At 47.4% G+C, this 22588-nt stretch overlaps 3 protein-coding genes across 4 annotated transcripts; all 3 read right to left on the bottom strand.

Moving 5' to 3' along the window:
* Positions 1-8302: 8302 nt before the first annotated feature.
* Positions 8303-12268, bottom strand: LOC139839340 (uncharacterized). The gene is made up of 4 exons (XM_071829390.1): positions 12119-12268; positions 10783-11779; positions 8852-9396; positions 8303-8665 (listed from the first exon to the last, which is right to left on the bottom strand). Exons 1-4 carry the CDS (start codon positions 12266-12268, stop codon positions 8303-8305), a joined length of 2055 nt encoding a protein of 684 aa, XP_071685491.1.
* A 1394-nt stretch (positions 12269-13662) lies between these two features.
* Positions 13663-17568, bottom strand: LOC127332096 (serine/threonine-protein kinase PBL27). Its single transcript, XM_051358351.2, has 4 exons — positions 17059-17568; positions 14623-14833; positions 14118-14515; positions 13663-14039 (listed from the first exon to the last, which is right to left on the bottom strand). Exons 1-4 carry the CDS (start codon positions 17260-17262, stop codon positions 13806-13808), a joined length of 1047 nt encoding a protein of 348 aa, XP_051214311.1. The 5' UTR covers positions 17263-17568; the 3' UTR covers positions 13663-13805.
* Positions 17569-17696: 128 nt separating this feature from the next.
* Positions 17697-20872, bottom strand: LOC127332094 (lipase). 2 transcript variants are annotated; one of them, XM_051358349.2, is made up of 10 exons: positions 20478-20872; positions 20156-20235; positions 19906-19971; positions 19730-19777; positions 19554-19621; positions 19378-19450; positions 19117-19278; positions 18789-18983; positions 18318-18394; positions 17697-18209 (listed from the first exon to the last, which is right to left on the bottom strand). In XM_051358349.2, exons 1-10 carry the CDS (start codon positions 20557-20559, stop codon positions 17993-17995), a joined length of 1068 nt encoding a protein of 355 aa, XP_051214309.1. In that variant the 5' UTR covers positions 20560-20872; the 3' UTR covers positions 17697-17992. The 2 variants fall into 2 exon arrangements, with proteins under 2 accessions (XP_051214309.1, XP_051214310.1); XM_051358350.2 differs by lacking the exon at positions 20156-20235 and having other exon boundaries at positions 20478-20871.
* Positions 20873-22588: the final 1716 nt, after the last annotated feature.

The raw sequence follows: 22588 nt of genomic DNA, 5'->3' as shown, positions 1-22588 counted from the left end.
TGTTCATCTTGTCTGAAGTAAGAGCGATCTACCACCTTATGGTTAGAGCATGCATATTGTTAGAGAAGAACATTGGGCCGCTAACTAAAGCCATGATCCATGGTGGAAGTTTCAGTTTTGGACATATATCCTCGATCTCATATGAGAAAATTAATTGTTGTTACATGCTTATGCATAAAAGAGGAGTCCATTATCTGTTGTCTATGTTGTCCCGGTATGGATGTCTAAGTTGAGAATAATCAATAGCGAGAAATCCAATGCGAGCTTTCTCCTTAGACCTTTGTACAGGCGGCATGGAGGTACCCCATTGTGACACTTGGTTAAAACATGTGTATTGCGATGATCCGGTAGTCCAAGCTAATTAGGACAAGGTGCGGGCACTATTAGTATACTATGCATGAGACTTGCAACTTGTAGGATATAATTTACATGATACATATGCTTTATTACTACCGTTGACAAAATTGTTTCTTGTTTTCAAAATCAAAGCTCTAGCACAAATATAGCAATCGATGCTTTCCTCTTTGAAGGAACTTTCTTCTACTTTTATTGTTGAGTCAGTTCACCTATTTCTCTCCATCTTAAGAAGCAAACACTTGTGTGAACTGTGCATTGATTCCTACATACTTGCATATTGCACTTGTTATATTACTCTATGTTGACAACTATCCATGAGATATACATGTTACAAGTTGAAAGCAACCGCTGAAACTTAATCTTCCTTTGTGTTGCTTCAATACCTCTGCTATGAATTATTGCTTTAAGAGTTAACTCTTATGCAGGACTTATTGATGCTTGTCTTGAAGTACTATTCATGAAAAGTCTTTGCTTTATGATTCAGTTGTTTACTCATGTCATTTACATTGTTTTGATCGCTGCATTCATTACATATGCTTACAATAGTATGATCAAGGTTATGATGGCATGTCACTCCAGAAATTATCTTTGTTATCGTTTACCTGCTCGGGACGAGCAGAAACTAAGCTTGGGGATGCTGATACGTCTCCGACGTATCGATAATTTCTTATGTTCCATGCCACATTATTGATGTTATCTACATGTTTTATGCACACTTTATGTCATATTCGTGCATTTTCCGGAACTAACCTATTGACGAGATGCCGAAAGGCCAGTTGTTGTTTACTACTGTTTTTGGTTCCAGAAAGGTTGTTCGGGCAATATTCTCGGAATTGGACGAAATCAACGCCAAACCTCCTATTTTTCCCGGAAGGCTTCAGAACACCGAAGGAGATTCGGAGGAGAGCCAGGGGGCCCCACACCATAGGGCCGCGCGGGCCAGACCCTGGCCGCGCCGGCCTAGGGTGAGGCCACCCTGTCAGCCCTCCTGCGCCGCCTCTTCGCCTATAAAACCCCTTTCGACCTAAAAACGCAGTACCAATTGACGAAACTCCAGAAAGACTCCAGGGGCGCCGCCACCGTCGCGAAACTCCAATTCGGGGGACAGAACTCTCTGTTCCGGCACCCTGCCGGGACGGGGAATTGCCCCCGGAGCCATCTCCACCGCCGTCTTCACCGCCATCTTCACCGCCATCGCTGCCTCCATGATGAGGAGGGAGTAATCCACCCCGAGGCTGAGGGCTCCGCTGTAGCTATGTGGTTCATCTCTCTCCCATGTACCTCAATACAATAATCTCATGAGCTGCTTTACATGATTGAGATTCATATGAGTTTTGTATCACTATTCATCTATGTGCTACTCTAGTGATGTTATTAAAGTAGTTTTATTCCTCCTGCACGGTGTAATGGTGACAGTGTGTGCATCCGTGTTAGTACTTGGCGTATGCTATGATTATGATCTCTTGTAGATTATGAAGTTAACTATTGCTATGATAGTATTGATGTGATCTATGCCTCCTTTCTTAGCATGAAGGTGACAGTGTGCATGCTACGTTAGTACTTGGTTTAGTTGTGTTGATCTATCTTACACTCTAAGGTTATTTAAATATGAACATTGAATTGTGGAGCTTGTTAACTCCGGCATTGAGGGTTCGTGTAATCCTACGCAATGTGTTCATCATCCAACAAGAGAGTGTAGAGTATGCATTTATCTATTCTGTTATGTGATCAATATTGAGAGTGTCCACTAGTGAAAGTATGATCCCTAGGCCTTGTTCCTAAATACTGCTATCGCTGCTTGTTTACTATTTCACTGCGTTACTACTGCTTCGTTACTACTGCTTGTTTATTGTCCTGGGCAAAGCACTTTTCTGGTGCCGTTGCTACTGCTTATTCATACCACCTGTATTTCACTATCTCTTTGCCGAACTAGTGCACCTCTTAGGTGTGTTGGGGACACAAGAGACTTCTTGCTTTGTGGTTGCAGGGTTGCATGAGAGGGATATCTTTGACCTCTTCCTCCCTGAGATCGATAAACCTTGGGTGATCCACTTAAGGGAAACTTGCTGCTGTTCTACAAACCTCTGCTCTTGGAAGCCCAACACTGTCTACAGGAAAAGGAGGGGGGCGTAGACATCAAGCTATTTTCTGGCGCCGTTGCCGGGGATCGAAAAGCTACAATACATGGATTTCCTCCCTCGTCAACCACGCGCCAGTCCTGGACAGCATCACCCGTCAAAGTTCATAGTCCAGGTTCTCGATAAATCCGGGGGTCCTGTATTTTGTAGCTCCATCCACTCTGCAATGAAATCTGGTAGAATTTGCGACTTTATAGCTTTTCTTTTTTCATACGTAATGTCCCGAGGGGAAAGTTCTATTCCCCAAAGGGAGACACGACCCGTAGCTTCTGGATTGTTTAGTATGTTGGATAAAGGCGCCGCATTGACCACTATTATCGGATGCGCCGAAAAATAGTGCCACAATTTTCTGGCGGTTGTAAACACTCCATATGCTAGCTTCTGGTACTGCGGGTACCGCTGTTTTGAAGGCGATAAAACTTCACTGATGAAATATACCGGCCTCTGCACTCCATGGAGTTTTCCTTCCTCTTCTCTTTCGACAACAAGTGCCGTGCTGACCACCTGAGGTGTGGCTGCAATATATAACAGGAGGGGCTCCTTCTCTTTAGGCGCCACCAAGATTGGTGGTGTCGAAATTGTGCGCTTGAGATCCTCGAAAGCTCTATCTGCCTCTTCGTTCCACTGGAACTTCTCTCCTTGCTTGATTAAAGCGTAGAACGGTAACGCCTTTTCTCCCAGCCTGGCGACGAATCTGCTTAAAGCTGCGACTCGCCCAGTTAACTGTTGTATTTCTTTCAACTTTGTTGGCTTCCTCATTGTTACGATAGCTTGAATTTTTTCTGGATTAGCTTCAATCCCTCTTGCTGAGACTAGGAACCCGAGAAGTTCTCCTGCAGGGACGCCGAAAGAACACTTCGTCGGGTTCAACTTGAGACAAAACTTGTCGAGGTTGTCGAAAGTTTCCTTTAAGTCCTCGATCAGCATTGTCCCCTTTTTTGACGTTATGACGACATCGTCATTGTACACTTGTACGTTTTTCCCAATCTGTGTTGCTAAGCACTTCTGCATCATCCGCTGATATGTCGCTCCCGCGTTTTTCAGACCAAAGGGCATTGTTTTGTAGCAAAACACGCCGTAAGGTGTAATGAACGCTGTTTTGACCTCATCCTCTTCTTTCAACCTGATCTGGTTATAGCCAGAATATGCGTCCAGGAAGGAAAGACATTCACATCCTGCCGTGGAATCGATGATTTGATCGATCCTTGGGAGGGGAAAGTGATCCTTTGGACAGTGCTTGTTGAGACACGTAAAGTCGACACACATGCGAAGGACTTTAGTGTTTTTCTTTGGGACCAGCACTGGGTTTGCTACCCACGTGGCCTATGTATGTAACTCTTTAGTGAAACCAGCTTCTCTGAGTCAATCAATTTCTGACAGCATAGCTTTGCGGTTTGGTTCCAAAAAAATGCCGCAAGGGTTGCTTAATTGGTCTCGCTAGTGGATCCAAGTTTAGGTGGTGCTCGGCAAGTTCCCTTGGTACTCCTGGCATGTCAGTTGGACACCATGCGAAGATTTTCCAGTGCTCACGGAGGAACTCGACGAGCGCGCTTTCCTATGCAAGGTCCATGCATGTTTGTCGCGATGGACGTCGTCTTCTTTGGATCTGTCGGGTGAATCTGCACCTCCTTGGAATCTTTCGTAGTGTTAAGGGTTGGCTCCCAGAGAGGCCTCCCTACATCTGGCAGCACACCATAATTAGTCGTGAGCCTTGACGCCATATACTCTGCTTGCATCCCGAAAGTTTCTGAAAGTCGATGAAAATCCTTGTCGTATTTATCGGCTAACGCAAAACTTCCTTTGACGGTAATTGGTCCTTTAGGTCCAGGCATCCTCCATAACAGGTACGTGTAGTGCGGTACCACCATAAACCTGGCATATGCTGGTCGTCCCAACAAGGCGTGATATTGCGACGGGAAATCCACGACTTCAAACTCCAGCCTTTCTATTCTGTAATTTTCTCGGGTCCCAAACTGAACATCCAGATTGATCTTCCCCAACGGATAACTCGGCTTATCTGGCGTGATACCATGGAAACGTGTGTCGGTTGGTTTCAGATTTGCTAGAGATATGTTCATCTTCCTTAGTGTATCTGCGTACATAAGGTTTAGACTGCTGCCTCCATCTATGAATACTCGAGATACGTCGAATCCTGCAATTACTGTTGGTAAGATAAGTGCTGACTGCCCTGGTCGAGGAACTTGCTGCGGGTGATCCGCTATTGTGAAGCCAATGTCCTGCCCTGACCAATTTAGATACTCAATCGTTGGTGGAGGCATCTTCTCTTCCATGAACACTTGTCGCGAGATTACTTTCTGAGCTCTATTGGACGGCCTACCCTTCTGAATCATCGAGACCGCACCGTTGGAGTTGGGATCAACGTATGGAGGTGGTTGTGGTGCTGCCGCTATTCTGAGCTTGTGTCGATTTTCGTCTGTAATTGCGGGAGGAGGTGGCAAGTGGATCTCACTCCTGGGCCCTTGAGGATTTCTATTTGTCGCCTGAGCATTGGCTTGCCCCGCAAACCTTAGCATTGCTTGAAAATTTCGACAGTCCTTCTGCAAATGTCCCGACTGTCTCTTTCCATTGTTGTCGAGATAAAAATGCATCTGACACGGCCCGTTCATCATGTCCTCGGGGGACACGAAAGGTCTCTGGAACCTTGGCCCACTATTTTGCCTGTTATTTCGAGAATCATCTCTATTGTCGCCTCGCTGCTCACTACTCCTTTGATATTCATCTCTATTTCCTCCTCCAGCGCTTGCTCGAAACCCAGCCGAGATTTGACCAGGAGCATCGTAACTCGAGTACTGCCGAGAAAATCGTCGCCTATTTTGGAAATTTCGACTGCGGTCCTCTTTAGGCGACCTGTGCCGTTTATTGTGAACAGCATCCTCTCCATCTACCCACCTGTTTGCTATCTCCATCAATGCTGATACTGTCCTTGGGTTAGTTCTCCCCAAGTCCTCGACAAAGTCTCCTCGTCGAATTCCTGCTACGAACGCATCTATCGCTCTCTCGTCTAATATGTTCTCTGCCGAGTTTTTAATGATGTTCCACCTTTGGATGTATTTTCTCATTGACTCATCATGCTTTTGTCGACACGATCTCAACTCTTCTAGTGACGCGGGTTTTTTGCAGGTGCATCGGATGTTCTTGACGAACACATCCTCAAAACTCTCCCAGCTGTCGATGGAACCCGGAGGAAGCTTCTTTATCCAAGATCGCGCGGCTCCACTTAGATGTACTTGGATGCTCTGCATGGCTGTTGCTCTGGTTCCTCCTATCAACTTCACCGTCTCGAGATAATCGACTAGCCAATCCTCTGGATCTTGAAGGCCGTCGAATTTTTTGAAATTATCGGGTAATTTAAACCCTGAAGGAACTCGAGTTTTCCGGACCCTCCTTGTAAAGCACGGCAGCCCACACATATCCTCGTCATCTATCTCTGGGGAATGCCGATGTTCCCTTCTATTTTGTCGTGCTCTGTTCACCCGTGCTTGTGCTGCTGTGTCTCTTGCTCCACTTGTTCTCTCGGGACCTGGTGCTGCTGCAGTAGGTCGTGGACTATTTTGCCTTGCTGATCCTTCGGGAGGCGAATTTACAAACGCCGTTCCCATGGCTTCAACTCTTGCCATAGCCATGTTTTACAATGCTTCTCTTGGATCTTCGGGAGGTGGCTTGGATGCGAGGATGAACGCTTGCGTCACCATGTATCCAGCTTCTGGTGTCTTAGGGATGATATTCCCCCTCGTGTCTATCGACATAAAGGACATGTCGAGGTTTTGAACCAGATTCTCCCTATCTGCCTTAGGTATACTTTGCAGCCGAGATCTCGCTCTATTTCGAGCTGCTCTGTGACTATCTCCGGAAGTATCAGAATGTTGACTCAAGTTAGCTCTTCGCCTGCTTGACGCAGAGGCTACTTCCTGCCTTCTATCCAACTCGATTTTCTTCTTCTCGAGCTCCCGCCTGGTACGTGCAAGCCTATATTGATATGCTTGTAACTCCTCAGGTGTCGCCTTACGGTCATTGGCTCTGTACCATTAATAGCTCTTGCGACTCGATCCCATACTTCCTGCGGAAATCGCACCATCTCTCGTGTTCCTGGTCCGATATATTTTGTTCCTAGACCTCTCGTGAGATCTGCAGGATCGACATATGGATTTCCCGCCTCGTCAAAGTTCTCTGATGACTCCTCTTGTGGGCGACTCGGATCTCCGATTGCATAGATCTGATGATATTTTGGATACTGAACCATGTTGGGTTTGGTGACACCATCATAGAGATTGGTGAAGACCTCTCCAACAATAGTGGATCTGTCGATGAAGTTGAAGCTGTCGATGTTGCTCGAGTCATCGCTTATATCGGAGTCCGCAGATGACTCGAAAGACATGTCGCTGAAGATCTTGGCGAGTTTTTCGCTTGCCGTGGTGCTGATGAAGCGTGGCGACGAAATCTCCTCGTCGCCTGACTCGATTGACGATGTAGAACTTGAAAAATCGGGATCGACCGCTGATAATCCCGACGAGATCGGAATTTCGAGACGATACGCTCCTTCTTTCTCGACGCGAAAGTGAAACCTTCTGAACGTCATCTCCATAGGCTCCTCCAGATACGCATATGCATCCAAACGGGAGGGCGGGCGAGGAACAAAATCGACTAGACCAGTTTCGATCTGTTTACCTCTGTCCATCGCGTTGCTTGCAGTTGACGAAGTCGACGATCTTGAACGTGCCATCGAGATCAGATCCTTGACGCCTCTAATTCCCACAGACGACGCCAATTGACAAGTTAATCCCTCTCTTTCCCACAGATGGCGCCAATTGACAAGGGATTAACTTATCAATGCCTACAGATTGTAGACTAGGGTTTTAGTTGGAAGTAGAGGGCAAGTAGATCTCGAAGGTTTCAGCCGAAAAGTGCTCGACGATGTGAAAACTAGGGTTGCATGGAACAATGAATCGATGCTTTCTTTGTCCCTCGACTCCCCCTTATATAGGAGGCGGAGCCGAGGGATTCGTAATACACAAGTTACAGAGTCCGGGGGGGTTTCCAACCCATCCCGCAAGATTACAAGTAGTATTTCCTAATACAACTCTAGCTTTCCTTAATAATAACTTGGGCTTCCGATTCTTCTTATTCTTCGAGTCGTGGGCCTTTAGTAAACCCCGGGTACCATCTTCGGCAGGCCCATTGGGCATGCCTATGTCACCAGCTGCCACTTTCTCACGAACAAAATGAAAATCGACTTCGATGTGTTTCGCCCGTGCGTGAAACACTGGATTAGCTGTAAGGAAAATGGCTCCAAGATTATCACACCATAGTGTAGGAGCTTGACCTTGTACCACACCAATCTCCATCAACAATGACTGAATCCATCTTAGTTCTGCCGTTGCATTTGCAATGGCTTTGTATTCAGCTTCCGTGGATGATCGAGAGACGGTTGGTTGTTTCCTGGCGCTCCAAGACACCAGGTTGGGTCCAAGATAAATTGCAAACCCTCCGGTTGATCGACGGTCGTCGGGGCATCCTGCCCAATCTGCATCTGAGTATGCACTCAACTCAACTGAACCTGATTTTCGAATGGATATGCCTAGCTGCAGTGTACCCTGTATGTATCGCAGAACTCGTTTTACAGCAGCCCAGTGTATGTCCGTCGGTTGTTGCAAGAACTGACATGTTTTATTCACTGCAAAATCCAAGTCAGGGCGTGTGAGGCACAAGTACTGAAGTTCGCCAACAGTGCTTCTATATTTGAATGTATCATCTGCATTCAGAGGGGTTCCACTCTCCTTGCTGAGACGCTATGTGCTTGACATGGGCGTAGGCACAGAATTGCAAGTGTGCATGTTCAGCCGAAGAAGCAAGTCTGCTGCATATTTGGACTGTGTCAGAGATAAACCATCTCGTGTCGCTGTGACCTCAACTCCAAGAAAATATGTAAGGGGACCAAGATCCTTCACTGCAAAAGCATCTCTGAGTTGAGCTATTAGGCGATCAGTTACTCTATCACAGGAGCTGGCAATGATGATGTCATCTACGTAGATGAGCATATATATTGTAATTCTTCCTCGACGAAGAAAGAACAGAGAGGTATCTGCTTTTGACCTCTGAAAACCAAGTGACTGCACCTTCTGACTGAGAGTAGAGTACCAAGCTCTCGGAGCCTGTTTCAAACCATATAACGATTTCTGAAGTTTACACACGAAATTTGGGCGTTTATGATCAATGAATCCAGGCGGCTGATGCATATATACTTCTTCATGTAGCTCCCCGTGCAAAAAAGCGTTCTGGATGTCAACTTGTCGGAGGCTCCAATTCCGAGAAACGGCAAGGGCAAGAATGATGCGTACAGTGGTTGGTTTGACAACCGGGCTGAAGGTGTCAGCATAGTCAACCCCAAACCGCTGCGAAAAACCCTGAGCAACCAAGCGGGCTTTGTAGCGGTCAACGGTACCATCTGGCTTCTGCTTGATCTTGTAGATCCATTTACAACCGATGATGTTGTGTCCGATCGGAGGAGGGACAAGGCGCCAGGTGGCATTTTTCAACAGTGCAACATGTTCATCATTCATAGCGGAGCGCCATTCAGGAGTGGCAAGAGCATCAGCAAGGTTGCCTGGTTCAGCAACAGCAAGGAAGGAACGCTTGGTAGCGTCATAGCGAACGATACCATCAAAAAGCTTAACAGGCCGCACCACGCCTGCACATTGACGAGTTCGCATCTGATGAGAAGGACCAGGTCCATGACGGTCATCAGGATTGGGCTCAGTATCATCCGCGGATGGAGGCGCCGACTCTAGGCTGGTCGAGTCACGGCTAGACGGCTCGAGCGAGTCGGTCGCAAAGCCTGGTGTGGCAGGAGACGAGGCCGAAGACGTGGGAGTTCCAGGTGAATCTGCTGGAGAGACCGGTTCATGAGCCGATCAGGTGCATGGTCCGCCAGGAGCTGCGGCCTGATGCGCTGGTGCGGATCCCCCTGCATGCACAAGAGTACTTCGATCTGGAGAGTCCATGTTAGTAACAGAAGCAGGTATCATATCAGCACACGTTGGCAAAGCTGAATCTGGTTCAGTCGTGGGTGAAAGAGAACGGCATGTTCGTGATAAGGATTAATAACAGAAGATGGCCCATCAGAGAATGGAAAGACGAGCTCATCAAATACCATATCTCGCGATAAATAGACACGTCCTGTGGAGCGATCTAGGCATTTGTATCCGTGATGAAGAGGGGAATAGCCCAGAAAAACACATTGTCGGGAGCGAAACTCAAGTTTATGGGCATTGTATGATCGTAAGTTGGGCCAACACGCACAGCCGAATGTGCGTAAAACTTGGTAGTTTGGTTTATGTTTGGTGAGAAGCTCAATGGGAGTATAGTTATGAATGACACGACTAGGCATTCGATTTATGAGATAGGCAGCGAAGAGAATGGCTTCATCCCAAAAACGCTTGGGCATGGAGGCTTGAGCGAGAAGACTAAGAGCGGTCTCAACTAGGTGACGATGCTTACGCTCAATGGCACCGTTTTGTTGGCGAGTATGCGGGGCACGATACTCGATGTTCAATGCCTACGTTCTGGAAATATTGATGAAGTTTGTGGTATTCACCTCCCCAATCCGATTGGACCGATCGTATTTTTGTACCAAGTTGTCGTTCTACACGATTTTGGAATTGGTAAAAGACTTTTTCAACATCAGATTTGTGTCTCAACAAATAAACCCAAACAAACTTACTATAGTCATCCAAGAAACTTACATAGTAGTGATAACGACTAGAGGATTTTATTGCAGGCCCCCACACATCGGAGTGCACAAGAGCAAGAGGTTCGGTGGACACGCGAGTAGACAATTCAAATGGTAGCTGACGCGCCTTGGCCTGCTGACAAGCATCGCAGACATGGGGCTCTCCTAATGCAAAAGAGGATGACTCTAATTTATTTGACCGAAGTATTGAGGCGACGACTTGCGAAGATGGATGACCGAGTCTCCTGTGCCAAATATCTTGGGAAGGTTTGGTGGTGTGGAAGGCTTGGCGTCGTGTGATGGCTGGCACAGGGTAGAGGCCGCCTTGGCATTTACCTTCCAGGATGGTGGCCTTCGTTGTTTGATCCTTTATGAAAAAATAATACGGATGAAGTTCAACATATGCATTATTATCAAGGGTAAGCTTATGGGTAGATAGCAAGTTTTTACTGATTCTAGGAACACGAAGGACGTTTTTCAGATGAAGTGAACGACTGAAACCAGAAATCAAAGAATTGCCAATGTGTGAGATGTTCAAACCTGATCCATTCGCAACGTGGACCTGATCGTTTCCCTTGTAGCGATCATGGGTGGTGAGGCGCTCGAGATCGGCAGTCATGTGGTCGGTGGCGCCGGAGTCCATGTACCAGTTGGGGTCGACAGAGTAGTACTCAGAGTTCGATGAGGATGGTGCTGAAGCGTGTGCCGTGGAGCGTGTCATCGGCTGGATGTTGTGGTCGAAGCGTGAGTAGCAACGGAGCGCGTCGTGCCCGTACGTGCCACAAATCTGGCAGGTGGACTTCTCCCGTCCACGTCCCCCGCCGTTGCCGCGTCCAGCGCCGTCGCCGCAGCCGCCATCGCCACGGTATCCTCCGTTGCGGCCACCTTGGCCACCAGGATGGCCACGGCCACGTCCGCGGCCTCCTCGACCAAAGCCGCGTCCGCCACGCATGGCGTTGTTGCCGGAGTAGGAGAACTCCTGAACCGGTGATGCAGGTGCCGGTCCGGTCCTGGTCTCGTAGCTCACCAGGTGTGCGTACAGATCGTCGAGGGTGAGGTTGTCGGAGACCGTGATGGACGTGACGAGCGAGTCGTATCGCTCGCCAAGACCAGCGAGGATGTAGGAGGCGGTTTCCTCCTCGCCGATGGGATAGCCGATGGAGGCCATCGTGTCCGCCAGGTTCTTCATGAAGTGGAAGTACTCGCTCATGGATTTCTCCTTCTTCTTGGTGTTGCCAAGCTGCGTACGGAGCTGCACCATGCGTGCCTTGGATCGTGAGGCAAACATATTAGCAAGCGTAGCCCATACCTGAACCGCCGTCGGTAGGAACAGAACCTGTCCGATCGTTTCGGGCGTCAGGGGCGCGAGAAGTGCACTAAGCAGCAGCTGATCGCGGAGGAACCACTCCGCGTATGCCGGGTTCGGCACAGGCTCCGCGTTGGCCTCAGCGGCCGGGATCGTCTTGGGAGGCGCCGTGCAGGTACCGTCGATGTACCCGATCAGCTCGTAGCTGTGGAGCGTCGGGACGACCTGCGCCTTCCAAAGCAGATTTTTTGATAAAGGATGCTTTATTACTTTAAGAAGCAATTACATCCAGCCTCTGCATAACCAGGATGCACACAGCCGTTTTGTTGTCTCAAGTCCAAAAGGATAAAAAATAAAAACTAGGCGAGATACATATCGGAACGATGAATCATATAACGCCTAAGGTGTAGGTGGGGCATCTATCCGTAGATTATGTTGCTACCCATGTAGGAAAAAAGTATCCCTCGCCGTAGCCTCCAACCGTGTACAGACCTCCGTAAATAGGTCTCGGTTCTCCACTCCCTGAAGAGGTAACCATGAACGGAGAATACATGTACATCTGTACATGACCTGCAACAAAGAGCAATTTTTGTCACTAAAGATCTCACGGTCGAGCCGGACGGTGATGGAGCTGCAGAGCGACGGCAAGGAAGGCATCTGGGTGGGGGAGGTGGAGCTTATGGAGGTGGAGACGGTGGAGCTTTGAGTTGAGGTTGTCATGGCTGGCTAAGAGCAATAGGCTCTGATACCATATAAAACACAGGAACTAGATTGGATTGCCGTGCCTCTAGCATCGGCTATCATCACACACACACACACACATACATACATACATACATACATACATACATATATATATATATATATATATATATATATATATGTTAGGGTTACAACAGATAACAACGAATACAATCTGAACTAACTAGTTCCTATCTCCTTGGTAGTTATCCGATTACAGTATGCCTTGGAAGGTACTCCAGGATTGCTAACTAATCCGTTAGGATCTTGCTCTGTAGCGTACACCAGCCTGCTATGAGATTCTTCAGTTCGTTGGTTTAACAGGGAGAGCAGTGCGTGGACCTGCGTTCTAGGATACGGCGTAGCCAGCAGAAAAAGTGATGGACGTTGTTGTAGAGGACACGAAGAGATGGAGCAGGAGCATCCATGGTGGCGAAGCCGGCGGATAAATATCTCCCAGCGGCCGGGGTGGCACGGCGAGCTGGTTGAAGCCTTGAAGGTCGACCTAGCGGTGGCAGAACGCGGAAACCTGATGACGCTTAAGTACCCAGCGACCTATGTAGCCCAGCACCCCCATTTACTCATTCTTGCCTCTCCCAGAAATAAATCCTATGGAGGAGCTTGGGGACGGGCTCAGTTTGATAAATACGAAGAGGATAGATGCGAGAAAGTGTTGCGGCCTCCCAGAGATGTGTGTAATGCCAGGGCAGTCAGCTGTGTATGGACAGTACGAGACAAACAAACAGAAAGGTCAACTTATGCTACAGGAGCATGAGGATAAGAGACACCGCTGCACCTGCTAAACACCTGCACACGTGAAATAATTTCTCGTATCTCAAAAAAGCACCAACGACGGCGATACGCGTGCGCAGGCAAGGAGCACGTGCTCCACTACACTTTTTTCCTCTTACTATTTTCTTCAGTGTGTGCTCGTTTCTAAAACATTGGGCACGTCTCAACAATGCTGAGGAGAAGAAGGCTATTTGTGCTGGTGCTGACCAAATCATGAAGAAGGTGTCAGAGGTGGCTGGTACAAGGTCGAAGGCTTCTGTTGCTGGAAGGTCTGGCAGGATCAACTGTCTGCTTCTGACTGCGGGATGAATGATGTTCGTTTTTATAGGTTGTGAGATTTTATGAACTGGGTTTTCCATGTAATATGAACTTGGTTAGGGGGAATTCTACTATCAGGTTTTTGCCCCGTAGGGATGTTCGAGGGCGAACATCCGTAGCGGGTTTCCTGATAGTACCTTCTTTTTTTCCAACTTTCTCTCCTGTCCCTTTCTTTCTTCCTTTCACTTGCTTTGTAACAGACTTGTTATTTCCATTATGTGAGTAATGGAATGGGGCTAGCTCAGTTGGAAAAACAGAAAAAAAAAATCCATTGATACTGGCCAATTAACCTCTGTATGTTGTACATGATTGTGCTGAACCGTCTAAAGCAGGCCAAGAACTGGCTAATTATTCCACATTTCCTCACCAAGCAACTCCATCATCGATGCATCTGCATGTCGCGGGCTCATTTCTCTCCTATCAAGCTGGTTGAGGTGCCAAGTGGTTCAGCTGGACTGTCGGCGATGTGAGTGAGAGCTTCAATGACGGTGCCGATGGACGGTCTCATGGCCGGGTGTTCGCGGATGCAGGTGGAAACAAGATCCATGGCCCTGTTCAATCCTGCCAATGCGTAACGGCCCTCCAACGCCGGGTCTACCATTCCGGGAAACTTGCTGCTGTCTTCCAACAATGGCTGGGCCTGATATCCAACAGCAAAAAACCACACCGGTCATTGATAAACTCATTACAGGATGCACCAAATTAATCGGCCAGTTACCCATGCGGCGAGGCGTGGCTCCCCCTTGACGGCCGGGCTGCTATCGAACGCCCTCCTTCCCGTGATCATCACCAGCAGCACTACGCCGAAGCTGTACACGTCCGACTCCATGGACAGCCAACCAGTTATGGTGGTCTCAGGGGCAAGATATCCGAATGCCACCCTTTTGAGACATTGGGTATTTTCGATGTCAACCTGAGGCCTGCCAAGCTCTGCCATTCCGGGTTCGGACAGCTTTGGGTGGTACCCATCTCCAAGCAAGATGTTTGAACATTGCATGCCTCGGTACACCACGCCATGCTCGTGCAGATAACCCAGTCCTTTGGATACACCGACGGCAATCTTCATCCTTGAATTCCAGTCCAGCCGTGCCGCTTTATCTCGAGAAGGATCTGAATCTGAGGATCACAATGTACATACAGGATCCACTTAATTAACTAATTTCGAGTTAACTCAAGCAACCCAACATATCATGGAGCAGAAATTGAACATTTATTTTGCATACCGTGGAGGTGATCTTGGAGAGAGCACAATGGCATGAACTCGTGGACCAAGATCCTGTGATGGTCATCGGCGCAGTAGCCAATGAAATCGACGACATTTCTGTGGCGCAGCCTGCTCAGCATTCGGACATGGGAAAGGAACTCCTCCCTGCTGTTGCCTTGCTCGGTTGATCTGCTATTATCAACAACCACCTGAATCTTTATCGCAACAACCTGATATATCAGAAAATTCAAAATATTTAATATTTACTAGCTACTAGTAGCTAGTCAGGTGCCCGTGCATTTAATTAGCTTGGCAAATATTATAGGGGAATAAATAAATATCTATTCACTTTGCAAATTTGAGATAGGACAACTTTAACATTTTGATCAACACACACATAAGAGGTTATGACTATCTTGAAGTCTTCAGCTAAGTACTGAGAATTCATTTAGCTTGCAAGCAGACTTCATATATCTATATTGAACTAAAGCAATTTCCAAAACACCCTTTGCAACATTGGGAAGAGCAGAATAAGTGTTTGGGCTCTTAAAACAATGACAAAGATATATTATATATATACTCCGTACATGAGAAGTCATAAAATCTCGGTAGGTGTTAGGGACCTACAGACATCTACGACAACAAGTGACGAGCAACAGGAAATAACTGAAGCTGAGAAGAAAGGCAACATCGACCAGTCTGAAGAGGTGGACCAAAAGCAAGAGCCAGCCCAACTCAGGAGGTCAAAACGGGGCAAGATACCGTCCACTCGCTACGACGCCAAAGATTGGACACGGTGATGCATAAAAGGAAAGGAGAGACGCCTGTACACGGCATCCATGACTACGGCGAACCGAAACTTCCGCATCTCACCCACTCTGCTCTTGTTTTCTCATCTTGCTGCTTCCTCTACATCTCATCCCCAAATTCCTTTGTATCTCTTGTAATCGGAGATTTGAACTCAAATGTCTATGCTCGTGTGAGACAATTCATCCAGATACTAGTAGGATTATAACAGTAGGTTGTCAAGCATCGTGCTGCTTCTGTTGCAAGAGCACGAAGGATGTATGGCCACTGATGAGTTTGAACTCGACAGCGTCTGCAGAGACGTATAGCTAGCCGTGGCCCTAGCAGGAACTCCTCAGCCGACAACCACACAGCTAGTTTGCCCTGAGCGTGATAGAAACTTAAGAACCAAACAGAGGAATAGGGAACTAACCTTGCTATCAGTGCTTTGAAGTTTGAACCACTGCACGTCACTTGTTCAACATGTACGTTCTCCATACAGAAGCACAGTTCGTGATATAGCCAAGAAATGCGTTTGCATTAAATTTCCCAATTTTACTTTTAGTATACTAGAAAAGGGTGCAAATTACTCTGCTAGGGACAGCAAATCGATATTCTCCTATTAACTCATCTGGGATCTCTCGCTTATCTTTAGTCAACCGTGAAGAAAATATAGCATGTTAGAAAATGGAAAAAAAGTACTCCCTCCTCTAAAAAGAGGTGTCTCACTTTTATCTAGATACGGATGTATGCATTTTAGTTAGAGATACACCTATTTTTAGACGGAGGGAGTAGTATAATCAAGAGCATCCACACGCAATCCAAAGTGGCCGTATCTAATACAGAGGTATCTATCAAGTGATCACGTTGAAGCTAGGAGATTAAAATACAAATCCAGAAGTGATAACGAGATATCAAGATGATATTGACCAAATATTGTTCAGATAAGAATCTCTAATAGCCTCGTTCAGTTGTAGTTAGAATCAGGGAAACTCCCCTTGCTTACTTTTCCTAAGTTGAACATATACGAATTCTACCAGCAGCCCATCTTAAGCCGACTGTAAGTTTGACCTCAATCATTTCTTAAGTGTGTTTCCAAAACTGGTGACCAGCAAAAACCTAAGTTCTGCATGTATGATGTAATCTTAAACATACTGGGCTTCACTAAATCACATCCCTATATGATGCAGTAGTAGATATGCTAATTGTGGGGAAATAAAATTGTATAACCAAAAGGAGGAAGCATTGCCTTCTCACATACTATGGCAATGAATCATTCCCACAGATCATCTACCACTTGATATTTGCATCAATTGAACTATCTGTTCACACGGGGACTGGGCGTAAGGGGAAGTGGAGCCTCGCGGTGGAGGATCGGAGAGGCGGTTGGTGCGCCGGGCGAGGAGGCAGCTAAATGGGGCACGCTGGGAGGAGGACAACAGCAGCGGCGGGATCCGATTTTCCGGGAGAAGCAGGGGCTGGGGAGATAGCGATTTCGACCACAACTGTGGACGATCACGTACAAGTGTACAACTGGGGAAGGGGGGTTTCTACTACTAGTGTAGCGCGGTTCAGTCGACGCAAGAGGGTACGAAGGAAACCAGAAAAGAGATCAAGATATGAAGTGACAAACAAAGAGTTAGATAGACTCCATAGATCATCACCGTACCTGGTTCACACTTTTAAGATACGCCTTGTAGAGACCCTCCTCCTTGCCTATGAGGTAGTCCTTTCTGAACTTCCTCGTCGCTGCCGATAACTCCTTGAAGCTGAATGCAGCGACGCCGTGTATAGCTGATTCCGTTGCCGGTGCAGGTGGTGTCTTCTTATTCCTTCCACCCAAGCAGAGGCAGGGGAAGGAGGAGTTCTCCATGTTTGGTTACACACCTCCACTGCTCTGCTACTACACGCCTTCTGCTCCAGCTCTGTCAGCCTACCTGCTGACGGTGCCACCTGCTTGGCGCTTGCTAGATGCGGAATCAACGGCTGTGGTGGTACCATGGGCTAGAATTCCTATTGCATGTTTTTAGAAATCGCACACTGCTGAGATAGTGAGATGGTCTGCCCGGAAAAGGGATAAATCCAAAGGATACAGTATAACCACAAATACAATTTCAGCAAAGGATACAGTGTAACCACAAATACAATTTCAGCAAAGCCTAGCTGTTCCCGGTGTGAAGTACTAGTGGGATCTGGTCCTCACTAGCATCCGATGGCTGCACCGGATACTTAGAAGAAGAACCAATCTGCAAAGTTGTATTCATCTCGTAGCTAAGGTGCAATATAAGCTAAAACATACAAGCAGTCTGACAACTATAAATTTTATATTACTCCGCACAGATTCCTGAATTTTCAGTTTTCCGTAGAATTCAACATCCACGAACTATACATTTTATATTACAGATTCTAGCGTTTTTTAATTGCTGTAGAATTCAGCATCCACGACATATCCTACAACCAAAGAGGTCACACTTTAAGGCTCTGCACATCTCTCTGCATCAGGCCCCAAATTAAAGAACCACATATCTATCGACTAACGTAGCAAGAAAAGAATGAAGCTATGCTGGCAACTCTGTACAGCAGCTTGTGTGTGTGAATAGTAACTAGCTGGAAGTGCTTAGGTCAATCTGGACACTATGATCCACAAAGATGACATCGACAGGGTTCTTCGACATGATAATATTGCTCGTGAGATACGATCGGAGTTGCTCAACACTATGGGCCATGACGATCCTGCAGGTGCTCCAGTCGTCTGCTCCCATATCGACACCCATGTAGGTTAGATGGTCTGAAGCGCTCAGGAACAACGCAAACACGCTCCTGCAAATGCAGACATAATGAAGCAGCCAAGTAGGTGTTAGGAAATGGAACAGGAGATACGACGAGTTAACCAAATTGAAGCTACCCGATAGCTGAACGGGCTCCCACCTGCAGCAATCCGGATCTTCTCCACTGTCATCGCAGACTTGGAAGGTTGTGTTGCCATCAACAGTATGTTCCCACACCTGAAGTTTTTGAATGAACATTGGGTGTTGATTCAAGATGTAGGCATATTTATAGTACGAAATATTTCCAAACTCAATTTAGAACAAGATGTTTAAGAAATGAATATCATATTCTTTTTTAGTAAAACAGACAGAATAGGATGGGAAACTACTGCATTTCATAATAGTAATGCATGGTGACTGATGTTCACATTTATTGTTTATATCACTTTGGGAGGACCACATGTTAGGCTGAACTCTGTTAACTGTGTGCATGTAAAATTATCTAGATTGCATTTGGTTTAATATAAAGCAACAATCATAACAATGGGACAGTTTTGAGAAAGATTTTTTTATTATGCGTGGAGTTTTGACAAAGATTAGCAGTAGTTTCTAGGTTTATGCAGGAGCATACCTCTCTAGGGAAATGGTGGTACGTTAGGTCTCGAAGGAAGGAGAAATAAGGTGGCAAATGAGGGACAATATCATGTTCATGCGTCACCCGGATCGTGTTGGGTACAATTTTTGCGAAGTAGGAGGCAAAAACAGCATTGCCAATACGTGGTTGCCCAAAAGTCATGAGATGAACATCGTCACTTCCAAGGCTAATCTGCAATGAGGGGGGAATTTCAGAGATCATGAATAAGCAAACACAAAAGTATTTAATGTTGAAAGGTAGTACTATTTCCTTGTTCATTAAAAGGCGAGCTTTATGCCATGAACATAATCATGGGGGCACTTACAGCAAGATCAAGTGCACAAAAAGAAGCCATAGCTCCTCCCATTGAATGCCCTGTAACTATTATGCTAATATCTCCGTATAATTTCCTTGCCTTGCGAACAGCATTTGTGATGACTGGACGTAAAAGCGTATTATTGTAAGCAGAGTAAAATCCAGTGTGAACCTTTAACCAGAACATAAATCTCATCAGAAAAGAAAATACAAGAGCATATCCCACTCTTATAAAATATGAGTGTAAATATATCAAGTTTATGCCAAAGACCTTTGCATCGGGCATGTTTGGATAGTTTAGATAAACCTGCTTCCATACCAGGTCCTCAATCCAGTTCTGCACACTGAATGAGATATTTAGGAGTCAACAGGGGATATAAATAAAGTTCATAGCTTCACAAAACCAGCATGCAAGAGCAGTAAGTCTATGCCAAAATATCCCCAAACCTGTTCTCCTGAGTTCCCCTGATTGCAACGATAATAGCATTGAGGTTATGGTCAACACCGATGAAGGCCTGTCACATTATTTAAGTGCATGAACATTTTAGTCCTTATAATGAAACTTGTAGGAAAAGCGCTAGGAACTGCTATCTGCAAAGTTAGTAACCTGGTGGCATACAGACCTGCAAGCAGTTCTCGACATCGACAATTATACATCTAACCTCAAAGCCCTGTTTCCAAAAATAGGTACCCACAACACAGTCATTGAGAAATTCGTGTTAACTGCACTTCAAAATAAAACAACAAATAGAAGAAACACGATCAGTACACTACACACTGTACTTCTTAGATATCTTACTTGAGTCAAGTCGTTGCATCTTGAGCATGTCCATGTGTACATAGCTGTTAGGTCCGTCATATACACCTTCGAATGAGAAAATTTCAGGGAACCTTAATTTTGGCTTAACAATATCTAAGAGATTTCGAAGTGAAAGGGATTCTACCATTGAACTAAGCATTTGCAATGTGCAAACAATAATACAGCTAGACACTAGACAGGGACCTAGAACTCATGGGACACTGAGAAAATTGTGGAGAAAGTAACTTACAGCTGAGGCATATTCCACGATAGCCTTGGCCAGAGTATAGTTAAAAACAAAAGACTGCTCGCTGTTCTTGATATTGGGTTCTGTGATAATTAGAGCATTTGGTTGGTAAGGTTGCTGATGCATGAACTCAATGAGAAATACTAATCACCAACAAAAAAACACTATGGGATTTCAGTAAGAAGGGCAGACATTTCATTTTTACTGGAGACCAGTATATCATCAAAGAGGTCTATAACTCTATATGACAGATGGTGCCACCTGAAACCAAATTCAGGTATCCATCTAGTACAAATGCGAGGTGATGTAGCAAACCGAAAAATACCTCTCCGTCCTCCCTGTGAAGCCGTAGACAGCAGCAAGAACACCACCATAGCCGCGGCCACCGCTGGGAAATACCTCCCCATTTGGCTGCCTATGGCCTGATGGAAGCCAATCCTCTGCTGGATACGAAGAAATCGGGCGCAGGGAACCAATTCAAGGAAGAAACTGAATGTTCGCCCGATTCAGAGAGGAGCTTGGCTGCACGGCGAGCAAGCTCGATCAAAGAAGAAAGAGGTGAGATGAGGCGGGGCGCCTCGGCTCTGCTCGGGGTCGCTGTCGTACGGTGTTGATGCGTGCGTGGACTGGATCGCCATAGAAAGTCAAGCAAGACGAGAGGAGTTCTAGGCTTCTAGCACACTCTGGGCTGCTGCGATGCAGTAATGCTGGTTGTTGCCGAGCACTGCTGGCGCGATACGACGCGTGCCAACACAACACACAACACAGTGCTGTCACAGGTCTTTTTTCTTCTTCTTCTAGCCTTCTGGGCTAGTTTTTACGATTTTCTCTTCTCTCTCTATTTTCAACTGGTACTAGATTTTTTCTATTTTCAGGTTTTCTAAAAAAAAATACGGAACGGTGTGAAAAGATAGCGCAGGCCCGGTAAAAGAAACAGCACATGTGGAGGCGGTAGGTGAGACAGTATGTAAGGATCACAACAGGCAGGATATGAACAGGTTAGGTCAATACACCGGTTAACCCTCACCTCACGGAGTTTGGAAAGTAATTTGGAAAAGGAAAACGCTTGTGATCACCCGGGGGATCACACGTTTCCATCGTCCGGGTCTTTCCACCCCAGGCGCGACGGTTCGGCGCACGCACATAGTGGGCCCCAATTCAACCTACAGCTAGTCCTTATCTTCTTCCTTTACTTCCGTTCCACCTCTGCTTAACTCTCGCCCGCGCCGCCAACCTGAGCGCTCGTGCCCGCGCCCGCCCCGCGGCGCCGTCTACCTACGCGACCGCGCCGCCGCCTACCTCCGCGACCGCGCCGCACACTTCCTCCTCCCGATGCTCACCCGCCTCGCCGCCCGCTCCCCATCCGGAGCTCTCCTGTTCGCAAGTCGCAACCCAGTGCTAGCGCGGAGCTGACGAGTGGCGCAGACGAAGGAGATCGACCAGGTCGCTGCTGCCTCTCCTCCGCGGCTGCGTGCTCCATCCTTAGACTCACTACCTGTCCCCCACGCACAGCTCGTGGAGCCTCCAGCGCCGTTGCTACTTGCCGCCGCCGGCGTTGCTGCTTTCAGCTGCTGCGGGTGCTGCGAGCCACCGACGCCGTTGCTATTTTCCGCCACTGCGACTGCTGCTCTGCCGGCGCCGACATTGCTGCTTGCCGCTGCTGCGGGTGCTGCGAGCCGCGGGCGCCGTTGCTACTTTCCTCCACCGCGACTGCTCCTTTGATGCCGACTGCGTTACTGCTTGCGGGTGCTGCGAGCCACCGGCGTCGTTGCTACTTTCCGCAAGCGCGAGTGCTGCTCTGCCCCCGCCGGCGTTGCCGCTTGCTGCCGGCGATGTTTGCTGGCTTGCTGCGAGCTGCCGGCACCGTTGTTGCTTGCCACCGTCGAGGTTGCTGCCGTCGGCGTTGCTACTTGCCGCCGCCGCCGTTCGCCGCCTTGCTTGCTGCAAGCTGCTAGTGCCGTTGCTGCTTTCCGCTGCCGTTGGTGCTGCTTGCCGCCGCCGCGGTTGCTGCGAGGCACCGCCGCCATTGATGCTGCGAGCGGGCGGCGCCGGTGCTACGATCGGCGGAACTGCAGCCTGCAGGCGGAGGCGGCTGTGCTTCTGGGGCTGGCGGCGTTGTTGCCTGGGCATGCGGGGATGGCTCGTGTAGTCGTGGGTGAGCTCGTGGGGTTATTTTTTTTCCTTTTTTTTTTTTTCGTTTTCACTGGAAGAGCTGACCGCGGCTGGATGACCTTGATTGCCCATCGTACGGCCGGCGACCCGGGGGATCGGGGATTTTGATCCCCCGGGGGACGCTCAGCAGGCCCCTTTGGAAAACACCGGTTTCAAGGAAAATTAAAAAAAATTGCTGGCGTGCATTGCATGGTATTATCCCATGTTTATGTACATTGGCGAATAGACATATTAGGAATTCAGTTAACTGTCCAGTTCATCTAA

The sequence above is a fragment of the Lolium perenne genome, chromosome 4, assembly GCF_019359855.2.
Source record: "Lolium perenne isolate Kyuss_39 chromosome 4, Kyuss_2.0, whole genome shotgun sequence".
NCBI classification, from domain to species: Eukaryota; Viridiplantae; Streptophyta; class Magnoliopsida; order Poales; family Poaceae; genus Lolium; species Lolium perenne.
The sequence above is the reverse complement of the archived record's forward strand: the minus strand, read 5'-3'. Positions and strand labels throughout refer to the sequence as shown.